A 21,667-nucleotide genomic window follows, 5' to 3' on the forward strand; every position below is an offset into this window, starting at 1 on the left:
AGACCATGATCCTTTGCTCCATTTCAGTGCAGACTACGTGAAGAAATAACAGTTTTAAACACTTTTAAGTCTTAGTTCTTTGTATTAAGTCTTATCAATGCATTTTAAGAGAAAAAGTAGCATATTAACAGCTTTTTTAGTCACTACTTTGTCCACATTGTCTGCAATAGGTTGGGGCAGGGAGATTCTGTGTCAGTGAAAGGCAAAAGTGAGGACTGGGACACGACAACCGTAGTTTTGCGAGGATTCACATGGTTTGGAGGGATGTAGTAAAGGCGGGGGGGGCAATTGTTGTCAAGGTGGCCGCCCTAACTATAAAGCGCTGCAGGAAGCACTGCCCCAATCACGGACGAGTTCCTTCTTGTATATTAAAGAGCTGAGACTTCTTTGTAGCTGCACATGTAGTGGCGAAATGTAAACACAAATTGCACGGAGTCACTCTTACAAAGCACCGCTCTAAACCGAACTTCCTGTACAGAAACAGTTCGGTATGTATACATGCCTAATAAGTATTCACAAATTTAAGAAAACGCTTAAAACATAACATTTTCACCGTATAGACGTGAGCTATAAGGACGCTTTACACTTGATTGATATAATTATTGTGTTCAGCCGGTGCTGTAGCTGCTCTGTCCTGGATATGTCAATTTGAATCTTTCTGAATATTGTGAGATTGTGCGTCTTTATAATGTACAGGAAGCATACTGAACATTTATTTATAACATGCACAACCGGGGGTGGGAATAGACAAGTATTACTTCTTCCCACTCACTTTTGAAACTTTAGTTTAAAGTAGAGCTGCTCGATTATGGAAAAAATTACCACGATTATTTTAATCAATATTGAACTCATGATTATTCAAACTATTTATTTTTTTAGTTACATGATGCATTTATTCAGCATTTCTCTCTCAAAAACAAGACACTGTTATTGATCATTTACCCAAAAACCAAATGAAAATTAATATAGGCTACAAATATGAACCTTTAGAGCAGTTTTGCGATGTATAAAACAAAAAAAATTAATAAAATATACTTTGAACTTGAAATAAGGCATAGAAAAACAATTGTATCAAAAATAAACTATATGTCCAGCTGTTGTTCCTTATTTATGTAAAAAAAAAATCTCAAAATAAACTTGTTAAATAGTTTGGAGATCGTTTGACACACACATGGAAATCGTGATCAAAATTAAATTAAATGAACAGCCTTAGTTTAAAATCATTTTGTACATGTGGTTCATTTGAAAGATGTATTTTTTTTTTTTTTGTCTTTTTTTTTTCTTCTTATGAGCCTTGAACAGTGCTCGAAATAAATCATACAAACTAATAAATGAATCATTTTTATACAGATCTAAACTACAGGCTTAAGTTTTTATGCATTAGAAAATAGTTTTGTTTGTGGGGGAAATTATGGTACTTAAAAAACTGCAGCCTTTGCGATTTGCTAATTGCGTCTATTCAAACTCAGATACCCACGGACTTGAAACTGGAATGGACTGTAAAATTAACCACCAAAGTGCAGAAATATTGGCCTGCACGCTTGTCTGGGAGATTACGCAGCAAGTTTGTTGTTTTTATCAATTAGAAATCATTGCCCGGCTCCATTTTGTAAACGGAATTTACGGGTTTGAGGAATAATTTGAGCCGCGCCGGTGTCTGTGTGAGCGATGTGTTTATTTACCACAGATACAGAGACTCCTCCTCCTGGTTGGTTTTATAATTAAAGTGAAAAATGTGGCGTTCAGTGAGAGACTCGGGAGCGGAGTCGTGACTGTGAGAACGTAGGAATGCAGACGCAGAATGAGGCATAAACAAAGATAAATACAGAACCGGACTGAAATGGGGGTGTGAGAAAAGGCCCGGACAATGTGAGAAATTCTATAACGAAGACATGTACAGGCACGTTTTAGCTGAACATTCCATCATAGAGATACATGTAGAACGTCCCCAGCGTGATGTCAGTGCGGTTATAAGGGAGACACAACACACATGTCTGCAAAAACAAGGGCTGGGTATCATTCAGAAGTTGCAGATACGATACATAGGCCACGATTTTCACAATATGCATCTTACGGTACGATATTTATTGCGATATTGTGAAGAGGCTGATATAATTGTAGATAAGGCACTTTTTTGCTTTTATAATACCTTGACTTTTGATTTTGGTGCGAGTAATTACCATCATAATCCCAAGAATTCAAGTAAAAAACATATCTCTCCATGTTTTCTGCACTGAAATGAATCATGGAATATGTATTTCTTCATGTTTATTTGCTTTTTCTACTATAAAACAATACATTGTGGTTAGGGAATTTCTCCTGCGGTGCTTCCCCACCCCACATCCCCCGGAGTTATAATATTTCCAGCAGCTCTGAAAACTCTCTCTGATGGTGCGCTTGTTGCACAGATGCACATGTACTCTGGTTGTCGTGAGGATATAGCGTGTGTAATGCGGGAGAAGTAACATTTGGCTTTGGAACAAGTGCCACTGCATCTCTCCAGCTCTCACTGTGGCAGCTCGGGTCAGAGTCCTGCTCCAGGTCTGATACCTGCGGACTTAAAGGTTGTATAGAGGATTTTTTAAGGGAAGTGAAATACAGCGACGGTCCTTTTTCAAATGTTGTGCATGCGTGACACCACCTTCCTCAGTAGAAACACCTCCTCCCGCCTCCTTACTCTAGAAATCACGCTTGTTTACAGCCAGTGTGCGTTCAGAATTACCGTTGAATTTTCCAGTCTAGAAATAATTTAGCGACCGACGCTTCAGATTTTAGACCCTTCGTCTGCTTCAGTCGCACCATCGCTGGAAGGAATCTCCAAGAATCACCTCCGTTTGGCTTTGCTCCTTTTCCCTTTCTCTTTTTCTTTCAGCGAAATCAGAAACGGACTTTCTTTTGCTGCGAAATGGGCGTGGATTCTTGCCCGCCATCTCAACAAATTTTGTGCAAAATGTAAAGAACCTACAGTTTAAAAAAACCTCTAAGAACTGCTGCATAAACTACGTAATCCCTGCGCGCCGGCGAGTCAGTTACACTAGAAACGTAGGGAGTTTGATTGACGACCTAACAGCCAATAGAAAATGAGGCAGCCTCGTTATCCATTGGCTGATGTTTATCTGGCCTCACTACGTCCACAGTTGATAGATTTTCATTCTTTCTTTTTTTTTTTTTTTTTTTTTGGTCATCTTAATTACAAGGCTGCTGCGTCTTTGTAATGGTATTTTAAACTTTCCTTGACAATTTGAAACTAAAAAAAAAATCCTCCATACAACCTTTGAGAGAGAACCCCGAGCAAGGTGTCCTCAAAGCGCGATCGGGCGACGGCCGCACTTAACTCTGTGCGACACAGAGCTCTGCAGTGGTCCTTTCGCCTGCAGTCACCTGTCCTGGGTTAGTCCTGGGTTAGTCCTGGGTTAGTCCTGGGTTAGTCCTGGGTTAGTCCTGGGTTATCACAGCCACGGCCGGTAACCGATGGAATACGGGTTAACTGGTCAGAGTGGGTGTGGGTCTCTAAAAAAAAAAAAATCCATGCAGGACTTTGGGTTGGGCCACGTTGGTCACGTGCGGTGATCATGGATGCCCAACATCCATCACATTGGGCATCTCAGTGATCCATTTTTGCGGTTATCGCGACAGCCCTAATTTAAGCAAAGGAACTTGTGATTCGATATATTGTGAGAGCGCACGATATTATTGTGAGACTTTTTGCAGTATCACATCCCTATTGTCTTTATATACATACATCGTTTCCTTGTGGGGGTTTTTTCTGTATAAATAGTTGTTTTTGCATGAACTTGCAATGAAGTCTCGTGAGCACAGTTTGGGTCAGAAACAGAGATACGTAATAGTTTTGAAAGCTTTTGTCATGCTCTCTTTTTAGTCGACTATTCGTTCTACTACAGCCCTAATGAGATGTGCGTTGAGCTTTGTGTTGTTTATTTTAACCCTGTCCTCCCTGTGTCCTCAGTGTTCACCGTCGAGCAGTACCAGCAGCACCAGGAGCAGCTGGCCCTCATGCAGAGACAGCAGCTGGAGCAGAGCCAACTACAACAACAACAACAACAACAACAAACTACAGCGACGACAGCCCCCCAGCCCACCAAAACACAGGTCTGTACCCCTGTTTATAATGTTAAACTACAGCAACTACAGCCCACCAAAACACAGGTCTGTACCACTGTTTATAATGTTAAACTACAGTCCCCCAGCCCACCAAAACACAGGTCTGTACCACTGTTTATAATGTTAAACTACAGCCCCCACAGCCCACCAAAACACAGGTCTGTACTCCCGATTTTTACAGTTAAAAATTGTGAAAACAGAACTCATAAATTTTTATAAACTCTTTTCTCAACTTTTAGACACCAGATCTTTGCCATTATGGTAATTCTAACTACAAAGGTGTCATTAAGAAGTTGCCGATTTACATTCCTCGATACTTGCACCACGATACGATACATATCTCGATACAGTGCACTTTCGATTCAGTACGATATATTTCAAATCGATTCGATAAGGTTCAATAAAAAAGAAAGTCTAAATCATGGCTGTGATACTAAAAGTCTTTGTTAAACCACATCGTTTGCAAAGTGAATATGAAACACAAACATTTTAATCATCAAAACAGTGAAAATGTCAAATATGTCACATAAACGAGTTTCCTTCCTCAAAACAAGCAACAAAACTGTAGCTGTAACAAAATAATTTAGTAAAATACACCAAAAAATGCTCTTGGCGATATATCGATACAGCAGCTCATGATATCGATACTGTATCATCGCATTTAATGATTCGATATTTTTATATTTACTCTGACAATAATAACGTTCAAATGGAAGCAGACAGCACACAGTGGATTTATTTTAATGATTTATTTTAATTTAATGAACAAATTTAAAGTTATATACGGAAATATGATTCATTCTATTATCATATTGCCCAGTCATAATCTAATATTTTTTGTAATGCTGATAGTTGTTAATAATCAATAAAAAATCTTGGCATTTCTTCTAATAACCATAACTCTAAAATGTGGTATATATCTGTAGCTGTACATGTATAAACCCCCCCTTTCTCTTTGTTTCAGACTAATTCGTCTAAGACCCTGGACCAGGCGTCTGCTCAGTTCGCGGCCTCGGCTCTGGTGATGTCCGAGCAGCTCCGGACCTACAAGTCCAAAGACGAGATCCTGCTCAACACCGGAGTCAACGGAGTGCTCGCCAACGCTGGTCAGTTTATACACGCAACCTGGACTACGCGACAGAACTACAAACATAGACTTTTATTGTATTTTTTTGCATTTTGGGCAGTTTTATTGCACTGAAAATAATAGAAAAACATGTGTCTTTACTATGAGCAAAACCAACTGTGTGTTTGTGTGGAAATTTTGTTTCCTTGACTCTAAACTTCCACAGTATGGCATTAAAAAATCTCAAAGGAGGATGTTTTTAATTTTCTGTTTCCATGGATTCATACTAGTAACATACCACCTTCAGAAAGTTACACACTGTACCTTTAAATTACAAAATAGCTGTAATTGAAAGTACTTTTAATTACCATCTTTTCATAATCTATAGTGGATTTAAAAGCAAATGTCTCATAAATCATATTACTTATTATACTTAGTGAAATTACTGATATTAATTCAAAAATTTTAGTCTTATCTTGCCACTTTCACATAAAAAAAAAAGTAGAAATCCCCCATTAAAAACAATTATGTGTCATGCACTCGCCTCATTTGATAAACAATACAGCGTCTATCTCATTTTCGGCCCCAGATTAAACTAACAGACACGCTGACGCCCCCTTGCATCACAGTGGAATATTACGCCTTCGTTGCATCAACAAAAACCACGTGACTCTTTGTTTAAAAAAAAAAAAAAAAAATGAAAGAAAGAAAACCCGATTGCACCGAGCGGAGGTCTGGTTGCACTAGAGTCTGCTCCAGAGACTCCGGGCGTTTGTCACTTTATCCGTCGATGAAATGATGTAATTTGTACAGGATTTTCACTCATTTGAGACTCTAAACGTGGCTCTAACGCTCCCATTTGTCTGATATCGCACACCAGATCATGTTTCCATGTGCTGCTTCTGCTTCTTTTAATAATAACGACAGTACATCAACTTATAGCGCTTTTTTTGGACTCTCAAAGATGCTTACTTCTGGATAGTTATGCGCTGCTGTAGTCAGTCGCCATGGTTACTGTTAAAATGTTCATTTCTTTTCTCTGCTAAATAAAACATTATCTAAATAGAAAATGTACTGCATGACATTTCTAACTGCCTGACTCATTTTCAAGGATTTATTCATGAATTTATTTAAAAATTTTGCGCAACAAAATTCTGGGAATACAATTTTGCCTCCACAATTTAGACTTTAAAGCTGCTGTATTTGTTTGTTTTGGTTTTTTGGGGTTTTTTTTGCGGTTTGCAGTGGTCCAAACACATTCTGAGAGCCAGTTAACATGAGAACACTTGCGGGAAAAAGCGAGTATTTTATCAGAAGTGCCTTTTGTTTAGACGGAGACGGCGTTTTGGGGGCTTAAAAATGCAAAAATCTGAAACCATCCTCCAGAGTTTGGAAAAGTTGAATACGCTCCTCCGTAACGTTTCCATCTACACTGCCCAAGACGCAAAACTCTGGTCAGATCTGCTCACGCCTACACATTTACGTCACATACAGTACACAGAAACCTGACGTGTATACCAAATCATGTCACCGTATGCACATCGTCTAAACGCGGAATAAAAAGTGAAGACGCGACGCCACTTTTGCGTCTTCTGTTCAGGCCGTCATCATATAAACGTAGCCTCAGCGTGCTAATTATTCACCATGATGAGTTTCTAAAAGCTTTTCACAATTTTCAGAGACCAGAGCGGACTTTTGCCGTTAGAGTAATGCCATCAACTAACATGCTAACTCTGCATCTCCTGGTTCTGGACAATAAAACTGTTTAAAATTTAATAATAAGACTGCGCACATAGACTTATTTTGACCTCGAGAGCTGCTTAAACAAAACTTCTGTACTGGGGCAAGACACATTTTGCTCAAAAACTTTTCTGGTGGAGGTTCTGCTACCTGCTTGTCTCCATGGAGATGTGATTGCTTTGCTTGGAATGTCCATGGCGTGATTTTAAACATGTAAATCTATATCATTTACTCAATACGGGTGTTTCTATTGCTCGAAAACAAAGTACTGTATTTTCCAGACTATAATTCGCACCAGCCAAGAAATGTGTAATGAAGAAAAAAACATAAAAGTCACACCGGAGTATAAGTCGCACTTTTTGGGGGAAATTTATTTATAAAATCAGAGACCAGGAACCGACATTTCTTGCTAAAAGGCAAGTTCTAGTAAAAACAACAGAACAGAGAACAACAGACTGTTAACGTCACATATGAACAGTTCTTCAGATAAACTATAACATAAACAACAGAACGGAACAAGTTTACCAAACTCTCCATCTCACTCCAAATCACTAAATCCATTCAATTCTTCATCCTCGGTGTCACTTCTGAGCAACTCCGTGACCTCCGGAGGTAAACAGAGCGACACTTCCTCTTCTGTGCATCTGTCGTCAGTTCCAGTTAGAATTATTCCGGTCTTTCTGAATCCCGACAGGATGGTTTCAGTGTCACTGAAGTCCAGACCTTGTTGATCCATCCATTGACTTAGAGGAAAGTTTCATGGCGCATCCTCCCAGTTACCGTGAAGCTGTGTTCTCCATCCCCACGTTTCCGTCAGTCCCTCACAAGTTTCTCGCTCACTCCAAACTTTCTTTCTGTTGCTCGATTACTGTTTTCAGCTCAATATTTCACTACTTGCAGCAGGACAGAGGCTCTTTCTGCAGGAGACATGCGCATTAGAGTGAAGTGACAGTGGTGCAGGAGGAACAGGAGCAGCAGATACTGACACACAAGACTAGAGCCTCTCGCAGCTTCAGTGTGAAAATTTTAATGTATAAGTCGGAGGAAACACCCAAACCATGAAAAAAAGTGCGACTTATAGTTTGAAAAATACGGTAATTCCTAATGTAGCGTAGTGCTTTAACCAGCGTGTCTTCGTGGTGATGGATAAGTTTAATCTAGATGGTGGAACATTCTAGACAAAGCAATAACATTTCCATGGAGACGAGCAGACGAAAGCTCCTCCACGAGATATGTTACGCAGTGCACCTTTAAGTCATGACTGATATTGCTCATAAATACTGAAGTCTTGTTTGTTTCTCTCCAGGTGTATTCAAAGGCCTGCACCTCTCCAGCGCCCCCTCTGGCCCCCAGCCCTTCCTGCAGCCCAACCCCTCCAGCCCGTCCCAGCCCCCCTCCGCCCCCCACCCCACGGCGGCGGCGGCCCTGGGTCTCCTCGGCAACGCGGCGCCCTCCACCACTCAGGTCCTGATCGGGAACAACCTGTGTCTGAGCGTCCCCACCTCCCGCCACCTGCCCCGCGCCCTGGCCACCGTGCCCGCCTCCGCCTTAAAGCTCTCCTCCAACGCCAACCTGCCCAGCCTGCCCAGCCTGCCCAAAGTGTCCAGCTCCCAGAGTATGGACATGGCTGCAAGGTGAGCCAGCAGCGGCACATGTAAGGACAAGCACACAAGCTTTATTTTTGTTATTTAATGTTTCATACCCTGTTTTAATCCCACATTTTCTTAAAGCCACAGTGTCACTTTTAGCCAAAAATAGAGTAAAATAAAATCAGGCTTGTATTTATGTTATGAATTTGTTTATTAGTATTTATGTGTTTATTTATTTCAATTTTATTTACTGTTTATTGCTCTAAAAAAACTTACTTGGTCTGAAGAAGGGTCGCTTCCTGCTTGTTTCCATTTTAAATACTGTTTCTTTGGATATAAATCAGTCCCTCTCATGTGACCTTCTTTCACAACACAAACTTTAAAAAAAATTTAAATTCTCAAAGCACCTTAAAGGTAGCTTTGTAAAACTTATCCTAGCCCTGCTCTGGCTCTGCTCTAGCAGCTCTCGCTCTGATTGGCCCAAACCAAGCCCCGGGGTTTCAAAATGGCTGCCCTTTCAAGTCAATGGACTGAGCTCAATGGTGCTTGGTTCCAAATTCGCCTTTAGCCCGGCGAGGTACTTCCAGTGGCTCCAGGCTGACCGAGCATGCGTAGTAGTGCGAACACGCATGGAGCGCAGTCTCGTGTATCGCGTCTTTGACCAGTCAGAGCGAGAGGAGCTAGAGAGGAGCCGGAGCTAATGATAATAAAGTGTTTTTTTAAGTCAACTGAAGGATTTTGAGCAGAGAAAGGTTTTGATCTAAAAATAGGTAAAAGTTGTAGGTGCCCTGTCACCCGAACACGAGCAGTTTGTGATTACATTGTGCACAATAAGAAAAATCCTGTCTCAGTCCAAGGAATTTTTTTTGAAGAAGTACCAGTGAGTGTCACTACAACAACTGAAGGTCCCTACAAGCAGCAACACCCAGTCCAGTTATTTTAATAGATCCATGGTCCAAACACACCACACCGTGCATGTTACAGACATCACACGGGTGGGAGGCACTAGCCCGTATTGAGGAAGTAAATGCGGAAAAGAAAAGCATTTTTGGGCCCACGTGCCCAATGAGCTAGTCTGATTCATCAGCCAGTTTCACTTCATGGAAACGGTCTGACCTCGCAGCATTAGGATTTGTTCGGTCGACGGTAGGCGAGTACTTTTTTAATTTAACCAATCGCTTCTATTTGGTCGTGACGTATGTAATGTCCCAAATCCGGAAGGAAGAAGGGCAATAACGTCTTTCCCCTTGATAAAATTCACCTTAAATCCTCGAAATCCTTGATCTCGGGAATCGTTGCCAACACAACGTCTACATCCATCTTGACCGCTTTGTTTACTATTGTGCTGTTCCACAAAAGGAACACAGACAGACGCTTGAGTTTGACATCATGTCTTCACAGCTCTTCACTGATCGGTCGGTGCGCGGTCGACAACTTCCAGAGTTCTTGCAAACCATCTAGTGTATTCTGATTCCTGATCTAGTCGCTGAAGAGAAATTAAATTGAGAGGAGACACTAGGTGGCGCCAGATTTCAGATTTTACCTTCCAGATTTTATTATAGTTCTATGGGTGGGTAAACTTTTTGACTCGAGGGCCACAAACGGTTCTAAAATTTGACGGAAAGGCCGGACCAGCAGCAGATGGAGTTTTTTTTTTGTAATCCACCTCATAAGAGAAAAAAAAACAACAAAACATTGTGTTATGTGATTGAAATATCTCATAATTGAAAATCATTATAACAAAATACCTGTCTTTCAAGTCCACGGTATTTACTGTTTATTGAAATGACTTTTAAAACTGAAAGTTGTTATTATTATTCAAGTTTGGCAGGCCGGATTAAACAGATTAAAGGGCCGTAGGTTGCGCGCCCCTGGGCTCTATACCCTCATCGCCAGTGCACAGAAATGCACACAAACTGTCTAATTGTCTTCTTTACTGCTTCATTCGTTATATCTCTAACTCCTGTGTCTTTTTTTTCTGTTCCAGGGAAAACCACGAGGAGGAGAAAGCGTCTCTGAACAGTTTATCAGAAAACACAGTGGCCATGGAGGTGACGTAGCATCAGGAGCCCTCACCCGCGCCGCGCTTTTTAATCTCATTTTGTTACTGTTAATGAAAAAAGAGAAAAAATCCAAGTGTAAAGTATGAATATGGCTAAATTAGTATGTGTACATTAACATATTTGTAATAACCCTGTATATATGACTTGAATACGAACTGTCCATTTGTGATGTTTTGCACTTGGGAGTCGAACTAAATGAAAAAAGCCAAGTAGATGGAGGAGAGTCTGGCCGTGTCCGAGTGTCCGCCCGAATGTAGTGAGCTGCGTCTGAATCGCACTAGAACTATCAAAAATATTAAAAGAAAAAATGAAAAACTTATAAATGCTAAAACTATCAGAACTAGATATTTATTGAAGCAAAAAAACAAGAAAAAAATATCACAAAACTGGATATAAATTGTCCTTTCCTGAACAATTTTCATCTAGAACTAGTGTAAGACCAACAAAAGATCAACAAATACAAAAAAAAGCTGCTTAAAATGATCAAAATCAATATCAAGCATAGACTATATATAAATGGACGTAGGAAGTGAGCATGGGCGCGCTTCCGGCTCCATCGGCTCTGGCTCCAGTTCGCTTTGTATTGAAAAAACGTCACCCCTCCTTTCTGTAACCGCTGCTGTCAAGCTCCTCATTTTGGTCTTAAAATGTTCAAATAAACCCGCTCTACATGATCCTGGTGCTTTTATTTCGCCGTTTTGTCCATAAATCAGTTCAAATTTTTTACATGTACTGTATCTCCGCTCCAAATACGCTCCTATTAAAAAAAAAGTCATTTTCTAGGCTTAGAAAAGTCATCGAATTTTGTAAATGCAATGAAAGTTTTGGAAAATTTCAGTGCATCTTTCACTTTCTGTTAAGTTATTACGCTGTTGTTGTTATTTGTTTAAAAGAGACGACAATAAATGCACTGACAGTATTTTGAATGTTAAAAAAAACTATAATCCCAAACCATAAGGTGAGTGGAAAGAGTTAACATTTCATATTTATCCCTGAAAATATGATAAATTCTTAACATGTAGGTGCTGTAAAGTCATGAAAAATTCACTTTAGGACATGAAAAAGTCATGGAAAAGTTTGGAAATTTTGCTAAAAAAGAGTGGAACCCTGAATTAACCCACTCTACTTGATCCTGGTGTTTTTATTTCACAATTTTGTCCATAAATCAGTTCAAATTCCTAATACGTACTGTATCTTCGCTCCAAATATGCCGTTATAACTTCTAACCGGGTTCCCACAGTCATCAAAATCCTGGAAAAGTCATGGAATTTAGTATCTCCTTCACGCAACTACAGCGTTCTTATTGTGATTATTTAGGACCGTATGCAATTTTTGTTTAAAAGAGACGACAATAAATGCACTGACAGTATTTTGAATGTTAAAAAAAACTATAATCCCACATATAAACATTTCATATTTAGCCCTAAAATTATGATCAAATCTACACGTCATGGAAAATTCACTTTAGGTCATGAAAAAGGCATGGTAAAGTTATGAAATTTTGTTAGTGAAAGAGTGGGAACTTTGAATTATCCCGCTCTGTGTGATCCTGGTGCTTTTATTTCACCGTTTTGTCCATAAATCAATTCAAATTCCTAATACGTACTGTATCTCCACTCCAAACTCTCACGGAAATCCTGGAAAAGTCATGAAATTTAGTATTTCTTTCACGACACTACAGATACCAAACCATAAAGTGAGTGGAAAGAGTCAACATTTCATATTTCGCCCTAAAAATCTGATCAGTTCTACCCAAGTAGGACGGAAAATTCACTTTGTCTTGAAAAAAAACATCAAAATCACTGAAATTTTGTCAGTCTAAGAGTAGAAACCCTAAATTAACCCGCTTTATGTGATCCTGGTGTTTTTATTTCGCCATTTTGTCCATAAATCAATTCAAATTCCTGATATGTACTGGATCCCCGCTCTAAACACGCCGCTATCCCACTATCACGGAAATCCTGGAAAAGTTATGGAATTTAGAATCTTTTTACCGAAAATTTACTTTGTCTTGAAAAAAAATCATCTAAAAGTTTTAAAATTTTGTCAGTGATAGAGTGGAAACCTTAAATTAACCCACTCTACGTGATCCTGCTCTTTTTATTTTGCCGTTTTGTCCATAAATTAGTTCGCAAAACAATTCCTAATGCGTGTGTATCTCTGCTCCAAATTCGCTTCTAGGCACGGCAAGTTTATTTGTATTGCGCAATTCGTGCACAAAGTAATTCAAAGTGCTTTACAGAACATTAAAATCACAATTAAAACAAATCAAAACATAAATAATCATCATAAAATTAAAAAGAGAGAGAGTCATTACACATTCAACCCTCGATGAGCTTCGTTTGACTGGAGCCGAACACTATGAGCGACTTTAAACTCGATTAGTCCACTTTTTTATACGGTCTACGCCATCAAATCTGTTCCTCGGTATCGAAATGAAGTTAAAATTATGGTATCGTGACAACACAAGTGTTTTGCGGGTTTATGTCGTGACTGGGGGGGGGGGGGGTTCCGGGTCGGGGCAGACATTCGGACACGGCCTTTAACATCATGTGCATGGTGCGGAGCCTGCTGGTTTTATCTATTTATTGTGCTGTGTTTACAACAACTTCCTTTTGGTTTGTTTTTTTTGTTTTTATTATTTTTTTATTTGTACACTGTACCTTCGTTGGTTCCTGTGCTGTAGTAAATGTTTAGCGAGCTCGGACTCCTGGGTATTTTCGTAAAGTGTGAAGCAGGCCCCGCCCACAACCCCAAGTTTTAATTTTTGAGTCCCTTTTTGTTTTGGTTTTTTTTGGTTTCTCTCTGTGTGTGTGTATAAAATAAAACAAAAAACAAGCTAAAACTATTTAAAAGAGAGACTGGTACTACGAAACAAGAACCTGCCCGGATCAAATGAGTTTCTTTTGGTTAAAGCGGCACTATGCAACATTTTTTTCCACCTTTTTTTAGCACAAAAAAACTTCTCAATCACACGTTTGCTTATTTTATTTTAATAGTTGTCCTTTCTAAATATAATAATCGTTTGAGTGTTGCTTAGTATGAATCCTGCAAGATTAAACGCAATTGAATCAAAAAAATGCAATCAGCAAATCGAAAAAAAAAAAACATTTTGAACTAAAAACAACAAAATACACCGTTTTATTTAGCTTAAAAACTGCTAATCTTGTAGTTTACTTCTTTACAAACCTGTTTTGAAATGTAATTCTTGTCATTTTTTTTGTTTTAGTTCAGATTTCAGTCTTTTTTTCCAATTCTTCTGGTGAACTTTGAAAAAAATCCTGTCGTTAAAACCTAAAGTTGCACTCTGTAACTTTTCTGTAGAGGCCCTCAAACGCTTTTGTTTCCATGGAGATGTTAGTGCGTTAGTTTAATGCCGTACTGTGGACAATTTAAACCAATCTGTCCAACTTTTATCCAACTACGGCTGTTTTTATCGCTCAAAAATATCTTCAAAAAACATGAATTCTTACCGTGGGTGGGCTCGCCTCTCCGCAAACTGACCCGTAATTTGGCTCGCAAGTCTCCGTGGAGATTCTCGAGTTTATGGGCCATACTGCGGAACATTCAGAGCACATCTCCATGGAGACAAGACAACAGGACAAGTCGCACAGTGCACCTTTTAATCGCAAATCTACTCGCCAAAACAATCGCAATTTATTTTTTTTTTTTTCGCAAATCGTTGAGCTCTACTTTGGACTTTCGATAATTGATTTACATTTTTTGGTAATTTGAACATATCGTTTTCAAATCTAATTTAATATTCGGCCTCGTTCACAACTGAATTTCTTGGTAATCGCCGATTTCAGGCTTTAAATCGGCTCGTATTTGAGTTTTTTCACGCTTTAGTATCGTTTTATCTTCAGTATATTTGCGTCTTTTTAGTTTGCGTTTTAACGTTTTAAGCGCTATGAACTCCAAGAACAAAAAAAAAATCAAAAATGAAGACAAAATCTGAACTTTGAAATTTAAAATCTACTTAAAAAAAAAAATAAAAATCACTAAACATATCTCTTGTTTTGTAGTACCAGTCCCCACACACAGAGAAATCCAGAAATGCCCCCCACACAGGGATAAAGTCTCTTCCCAGAAGCCTTTGCAGCTTCCGTTTTTAAGCACTATATTTTTCCGTGTTACGTTTTTGTTTTTGATAACTCAGAGCTGCTTTTGTATTCTTTTAACGGGGTCCTTTTATTTTCATGCAAGTGGTCCCCCCCCCCATCCCCCCCAACAACCTCATATTGTGTATCCCACCGACTTTTTGTAAAACAGAAATCAGTTATTTTTGTATTTTTTATTGTGGTGAATATGATTGTAAGTTTTTTTTTTAAATAATTGTTTTTTTGTTTTTGTTTTGGAAGACTTCATTCTTTAGCTTAGTTTGGAACCACGACGCACGGTTTTCGCTCGGTGCGGCGTTGCGGAGCGTTTACGTTGGCTCAGCGTCGTCAATCATATCAACTTTTCATATCGTAGTTTTTGAAGAGTCTGAACATGCAAAAAAAAAAAAAAAAAAGCTTCGAAAATAGTCACGGTTTGTGTTTTTCTCCATTTTAACCAACCCGCAGTGTGACTATCCCTCTCCATTATATTTTCGCTGGATGGTGCTGATCAAATCTCTTCAAGCCGACGTAAACGAGCGTAAAAACGTCGCCGTACCGAGAAAAACCGTGCTGACGTCGTTGGTTCAAACTCTGCTAAACTATTCATTTCGTGGTGTCATGCATAGGTGAAAAGGGAGGAGCGTGTATGTGTTTCATCATTCCAGTTTTATATCAAAAATACTTCAGAGGGCCGACCGAGGGGGATCGTGGGTAATCTGCGCCCCCCCCTCCTCCGCGCCTCTTTCTGTTCAGTTGTTTTTCTTTGTGAAAAGAATCTCCGGGCGGCTGCGAGGCCATAACGTTTTGGGTGCCTTCCTTTGGGGAAAGAGTCTCTCTCTTCTGTGAAGAGGTCCAGGGCACAGGCCGCGCTACAGCGGAGTGTGTGTACGAGTGTTTGTGTGTGTACGAGTGTTTGTGTGTGTACGAGTGTTTGTGTGTGTACGAGTGTTTGTGTGTGTACGAGTGTTTGTGTGTGTACGAGTGTTTGTGTGTGTACGAGTGTTTGTGTGTGTACGAGTGTTTGTGTGTGTACGAGTGTTTGTGTGTGTACGTGTGTGTGTGATTGTGTACTTACAGAGCATCTCGAAAAAATTTAGAATATCGTGAAAAAGTTCTGTATTTTTTTTGTCTCATTTTAGTCAAACCCGTATGTTCTAGAACAGGGGTGCCCAAACTTTTTTCATCAAGGGCCACATCTGTAAACACAGAAGAAGCAGAGGATGATCGAGGGTCGATCGAGGGCCGCAGACTGATGCTCAGTACAGTGAATAACTGAAATATGTGTTTAACACGTTAGAATGAACCATCAGGTAAATAGTCACATTTTTCTATAGTACTTTTCCACCTTCAAGGCACACAAAGTGCTTTACAACTAGGAACCACTCACCCACTCACACACCAGTGAACACACACACTGTGGGCAAGGTGGGTTAAGTGTCTTGCCCAAGGACACAACGACAGCATTCATCCGTGGGAGCTGGAATCACACCAGCCAACCTGTGGGTCAGTGGATCTGACCGCTCAACCTGTGATGTTTTATGTCGAGAGCTGGAATCAAACCGCCAACCTTCAGATCAGTGGGCGAATGTTCTACCAGCTGAGCTACTGAACTACCCCTTTATTCATGCAAAGATCAACAAAACCACACACTAAATAGTAAATATTTGCTTTATCAAGGTAGACTTTCAAAAACCTTGCAGTAAAAAGTTAATTTTAATTGATGCGAGGTAATTTGAGCCAATTCACCTGGAAGCCTGAGGGGCAAGAAAACTTTGTCTGAGGGCCGCATTTGGCCCACGGGCCGTAGTTTGGACATGCCTGTTCTATAGAGTCATGAAGCTTGAAAGTTTGAAATATCTGGGTTTGATTTTCTCATGATTTTCTGATGGCAAAAAAATCTAGACCTTTTTCATAATCACATTTTTTGAGATGGTCTGTGTGTGTGTTTGTATGATTGTGTACTCGTGTGTGTGATTGTGTACGTGTGTGTGTGTACTGTGTGTGTGTGATTGTGTACGTGTGTGTGTGTGTGTGTGTGTGTGTGTGTGCGTGAGCGCGCGTGTGTTCACCTGGAGGCTGAAAAGACAAAAACATGTGACGACTCTCACTAAAATAAGACAAGAATAAAGCCTAGGGCATTAAATGTGAACCACACACGACTCCAGACTCTTTTGTGCTTGTGTCACTCTGATTACTTTGTTTTTTTGTCTTTTCCAGATAAAAAGTTTTCATTAGAATACCCATTTTAAATTTTTTTGTGGGATTTTTAAAGTCCCAGTTTGTCTAAATAAACCACAGATGCGCTGGAGAAGAATGAACAAACTTGAAAACAATGGAAAAATAATCGTTTTGAAATAAAACCAAACCTTTCTTTTTCTGCACAATAATATTTGTTCAACTTTGGGCTTAAAACGTTCAAAAATCTGCTTTTTATTTAACTGCTAAATAAAAATGTCATGGTTTCAAATTTTGAAACTCTAAAAGGAAAAATGGAACTCGATTACAGTTCAAAAAGCAGGGACCTGGGCTGAACTTTTGTTTTATTGTTTGTTTTTTCCAGATTAAAAAGTTAAAACGGATAAAACGCAACAACAAACAAGCTCAAACTATTTAAAAGAGAGAATTCACTTCTTGAAAAAGTCTTGGTAAAGTTTTGAAATTTTGTCAGTGAAAAAGAGCGGGACCCAGTTATTAAATCTCATCCACATTTTCTCGTCTTCCTCGTGTGAAACTCCAGAGTCCAGACTTTGAACCAGAGTTTTTCTCCCAACGGCAATAAAAGACGGTTCAACACAGACACAAGTGAAGATGAATAACACTTGTAATACCTGTTTTTTGTTTTGTTTTTCTGAGAACTTTTTCACCGTTCAACATGTATTTTCATATCAAGTGTTTATCGCTCTGGCAACAGTTCAAATAATTATTGATCACTGAAGGATTTCTTTAGTTTACAGGACGTACAAGTGGATTTTTCGAAGCTTTTTGCAATGATTTTAGTTGATCTGGTTGAAAAATGAAAAATAAAAATTGTCTCTTTTTCCCAGTTCATCCAAATAAACCACAGATGCATTGAAGAAGAATTAAAAAACGCATTAATTTTGAAATGAAACCAAACTTTTTCTTCTCTGCGTTCTTATATCTGTTGAACTTTGTGCTCAAAAATCTGCTCTTTATTTCACTGCTAAATAAAAATGTCAGTGTGATAACTCTAAAAGTAAAAAAGGAACTAGATCACAGTTCAGACAGCAGGAAGTTGGGCTGAAGTTTCGAAGGTTTTCTATGAACCGACCGCAGGCCACTTCCGCTGAGCGCTCGGACTCGCACATCACGCTTGTTCTTGGAACCGTACAAAAAATAAAATTAAGTTACATATGATTCCAAATTTGAATTGCATATTTGAGGTGTGAAAACTAATTGTAAACTTTTATTGCACTAGTCTAACGATTAAACTCTTACTGTATCACACAATTATGAAATATAGGCTAAATAAAAAATAAAAAAACTAAAGTGTAAAAAATGTTTGCTTTTAATTGTGAATGGGCAGCGTCTTTGAAACTCCTGTCCAAGTAGATCGCTATAAACATGATTCTCAAACATATTACACCAAGAATCACATCTTATAACAGACTTTAACAAAGTAAAATTAACATGTCATTTGTCAAATAATACTAAACTATAAGTTGCACATTTTGGGGAAACTTATTTTATAAAATCAGAGACCAGGAACCAACATTTCATCTTGAAAGTCAAGTTCTAGTAAAAACAGTAAAACAGAGAACAACAGACTGTAAACGTCACATATGAACAGTTCTTCAGATAAATATAACATAAACAACAGAACAAGTCCAAATCACTAAATCCATTCAATTCTTCATCCTCGGTGTCACTTCTGATCAACTCCTGAGCGTCGCTTCCTCTTCTGTGTCGCTGTCGTCAGACTCAGCATCAGTTCCAGTTAGTATTATTCCGGTCTTTCTGAATCCTGACAGGATGGTTTCGGTGTCACTGAAGTCCAGGCTTTGTCCATCCATCCAGTGACTTCTAGGAAAGTTGCATGTCGCACCCTCCCAGTTACCGTGAAGCTGTGTTCTGTATTCCCACTTTCTGTCATTACCATTTTCAACTGAATATTTCACAACTTGCAGCAGGACAGAGGCTCTTTCTGCAGGAGACATGCGCAGTAGAGTGAAGTGACATTGGTACAGGAGGAACAGGAGCAGCAGATACTGACACACAAGACTAGAGCCTCTCGCGTCTGTCAGTGTGAAAATATTAATATATAAGTCGCAGGAAACAACCAAACCATGAAAAAAGTGCGACTTATGGTCTGAAAACTACGGTATACAAGTTTTGGTCTTTGTGTATTAGTCAGGCTGTCACCACCGCTCAGTTTCATTTCTCTCCAGTGATTAGGTCAGGAATCGGAATACACTAGACGGTTTGCAAGAACCCTAGAAGTTGTAGACCGCACACCGACCAATCAGAGAAGAGCTGTGAAGCCACGACGTCAAACTCCAGCGTCTGTCTGTGTCCCTTTTGTGGAACAACACAACAGTAAACAAAGCGTCGAGATGGATGTAGACGAAGACAGACATTCTGTGTTGGCGACGATTCCCGAGATCGAGGATTTAAAGCTGGAACAAAGAGAATGTTTGGTGAATTTTATCAAGGGGAAAGACGTTATCGCTCTTCTTCCTACGGGATTTGGTGCATTACGTACGTCACGACCAAAGCAGCGATTGGTTAAATAAAAAAAGTACCCGCCTACTGTCGACCGAACGAATCCTAACGCTGTGAGGTCAGACGGTTTCTAAGAATCACCTCTACATAAGTCTCACATGAGCTGCTCGTGTCTATACTGGGAGGAAAACTTGTAAAATGTATTTAGTTACAGAAAACTGAATACCTATAAAATGTATTTTGAAACACATCCTTGTTTATAACAAACAGAGACGTTGAGTTCATTATATCACACTCCAGCTCACACTTGGACTGGTCCTATGAGACAATCTTCAATTTTTTGTTTTTAATTACTTTTTGGCAAATAATAACATGTCAGCATTTTGTATTTTTCTCAATTAAAACATTTGTATGAAGTATTTCTATTTAAATTATTATATGACGTATTTACATTTGCCGCCGAATTTTCGTCACCTGACAGCAGAGGTGGGACCAGATTGTCGTCGTTTTGTGAGTCTCGAGTCTTTGACCTCAAGTCCGAGTCAAGTCCCAGGTCAAATACAGGCAAGTCCAAGTCGAGTCTCGAGTCACTGGTCCATAAGTCCAAGTCAAGTCCAAGTCGTCTGCTTTGAGCTTCAAGTCATTTCAAATCTTCAAACCAAAATACAAAATATAGCTTAGATTTTTGCAATTTATATGAATTTTAAACTAAATTGTACTTAAAAATCATGGTATAATTATATATGAGTATTTATATAAAAGTTGTAGAAATGCAAATTGTTCCTTTTTAAGATCTTAGTGTGAATTATTACAGTCAGAATAGAAAGAATTCAGATTTAAAAGACTTATTTTATCATGTAGTTCTCTGTAGTTCCCTCTGTTTTGCTGTATTGTAGTACTATATATTACTGTATAGTACTGTGTATTACTGTAGTACATTTGAGGATACCACATCACAGTACTTCAGTTTGTTACTATGGCGACAGTAACAGAAGTGGGAGGGACATGTTCCAGTTTATTTCTGTAAAATTCAGCACCACATTTATCAACTGTGAAGAGAAGAAGTATTTTCCAAAAACATATTTATTTAGGAGAAGCATCGAGTCTTCTCAAGTCACAGGCCTCAAGTCCGAGTCGAGTCCCAAGTCTCTGTCCTTCAAGTCCAAGTCGAGTCCCAAGTCTCTGTCCTTCAAGTCCAAGTCGAGTCCCAAGTCGGGTCAAGTCCCAAGTCTCTGTCCTTCAAGTCCAAGTCGAGTCCCAAGTCTCTGTCCTTCAAGTCCAAGTCGAGTCCCAAGTCTATGTCCTTCAAGTCCAAGTCGAGTCCCAAGTCTCTGTCCTTCAAGTCCAAGTCGAGTCCCAAGTCGGGTCAAGTCCAAGTCTCTGTCCTTCAAGTCCGAGTCGGTCAAGTCCCAAGTCTCTGTCCTTCAAGTCCAAGTCGAGTCCCAAGTCTCTGATCTTCAAGTCCAAGTCGAGTCCCAAGTCTCTGTCCTTCAAGTCCGAGTCGAGTCCCAAGTCGGGTCAAGTCCCAAGTCTCTGTCCTTCAAGTCCAAGTCGAGTCCCAAGTCTATGTCCTTCAAGTCCAAGTCGAGTCCCAGGTCTCTGTCCTTCAAGTCCAAGTCGAGTCCCAAGTCGGGTCAAGTCCCAAGTCTCTGTCCTTCAAGTCCGAGTCGGGTCAAGTCCCAAGTCTCTGTCCTTCAAGTCCGAGTCAAGTCCCAAGTCTCTGTCCTTCAAGTCCAAGTCGAGTCCCAAGTCGGGTCCCAAGTCTCTGACCTTCAAGTCCAAGTCGAGTCCCAAGTCTATGTCCTTCAAGTCCGAGTCGAGTCCCAAGTCTATGTCCTTCAAGTCCGAGTCAAGTCCCAAGTCTCTGTCCTTCAAGTCCAAGTCGAGTCCCAAGTTGGGTCCCAAGTCTATGTCCTTCAAGTCCAAGTCGAGTCCCAGGTCTCTGTCCTTCAAGTCCTAGTCGAGTCCCAGGTCTCTGTCCTTCAAGTCCAAGTCGAGTCCCAAGTCTCTGTCCTTCAAGTCCAAGTCGAGTCCCAAGTCTCTGTCCTTCAAGTCCAAGTCGGGTCAAGTCCCAAGTCTCTGATCTTCAAGTCCGAGTCGAGTCCCAAGTCTGTCTATTTTATCAAGTCAAGTCTCAAGCCCTAAAAATATTGACTCAAGTCTGACTCGAGTCCAAGTCACGACCTGGACGTCCCAACCTCTGCCTGACAAACTGGAGATCAAACAGTGACTGTCACACGTGCAGATTTCTGTAGTGCAGATTTCTGTAGTGCAGATTAACGACGGCAAAATGTCTCGTGTTAA

At 39.8% G+C, this 21,667-nt stretch overlaps 1 protein-coding gene across 3 annotated transcripts in view; it reads left to right on the plus strand.

Moving 5' to 3' along the window:
• LOC110169969 (enhancer of polycomb homolog 1-like) overlaps positions 1 to 16,832 on the plus strand; it is a 112,732-nt gene extending 95,900 nt beyond the window's left edge. For 2 of the 3 annotated variants that reach the window (XM_055151175.1, XM_055151173.1), the window contains 4 exons: positions 3,968 to 4,110; positions 5,087 to 5,228; positions 8,235 to 8,562; positions 10,505 to 16,832. In XM_055151175.1, coding sequence (XP_055007150.1) covers positions 3,968 to 4,110; positions 5,087 to 5,228; positions 8,235 to 8,562; positions 10,505 to 10,577 — 686 coding nt within the window. In that variant the 3' untranslated portion in view covers positions 10,578 to 16,832. Of the gene's footprint in view, positions 1 to 3,967; positions 4,111 to 5,086; positions 5,229 to 8,234; positions 8,583 to 10,504 lie in introns of all 3 variants that reach the window. The other variant, XM_055151174.1, reaches the window with a different exon arrangement.
• The last annotated feature ends 4,835 nt before the right edge of the window (positions 16,833 to 21,667 follow it).

Source organism: Boleophthalmus pectinirostris, unplaced genomic scaffold (genome assembly GCF_026225935.1).
Source record: "Boleophthalmus pectinirostris isolate CB_2022bp ecotype Guang Dong unplaced genomic scaffold, ASM2622593v1 HiC_scaffold_15, whole genome shotgun sequence".
Classification (NCBI taxonomy): Eukaryota; Metazoa; Chordata; class Actinopteri; order Gobiiformes; family Gobiidae; genus Boleophthalmus; species Boleophthalmus pectinirostris.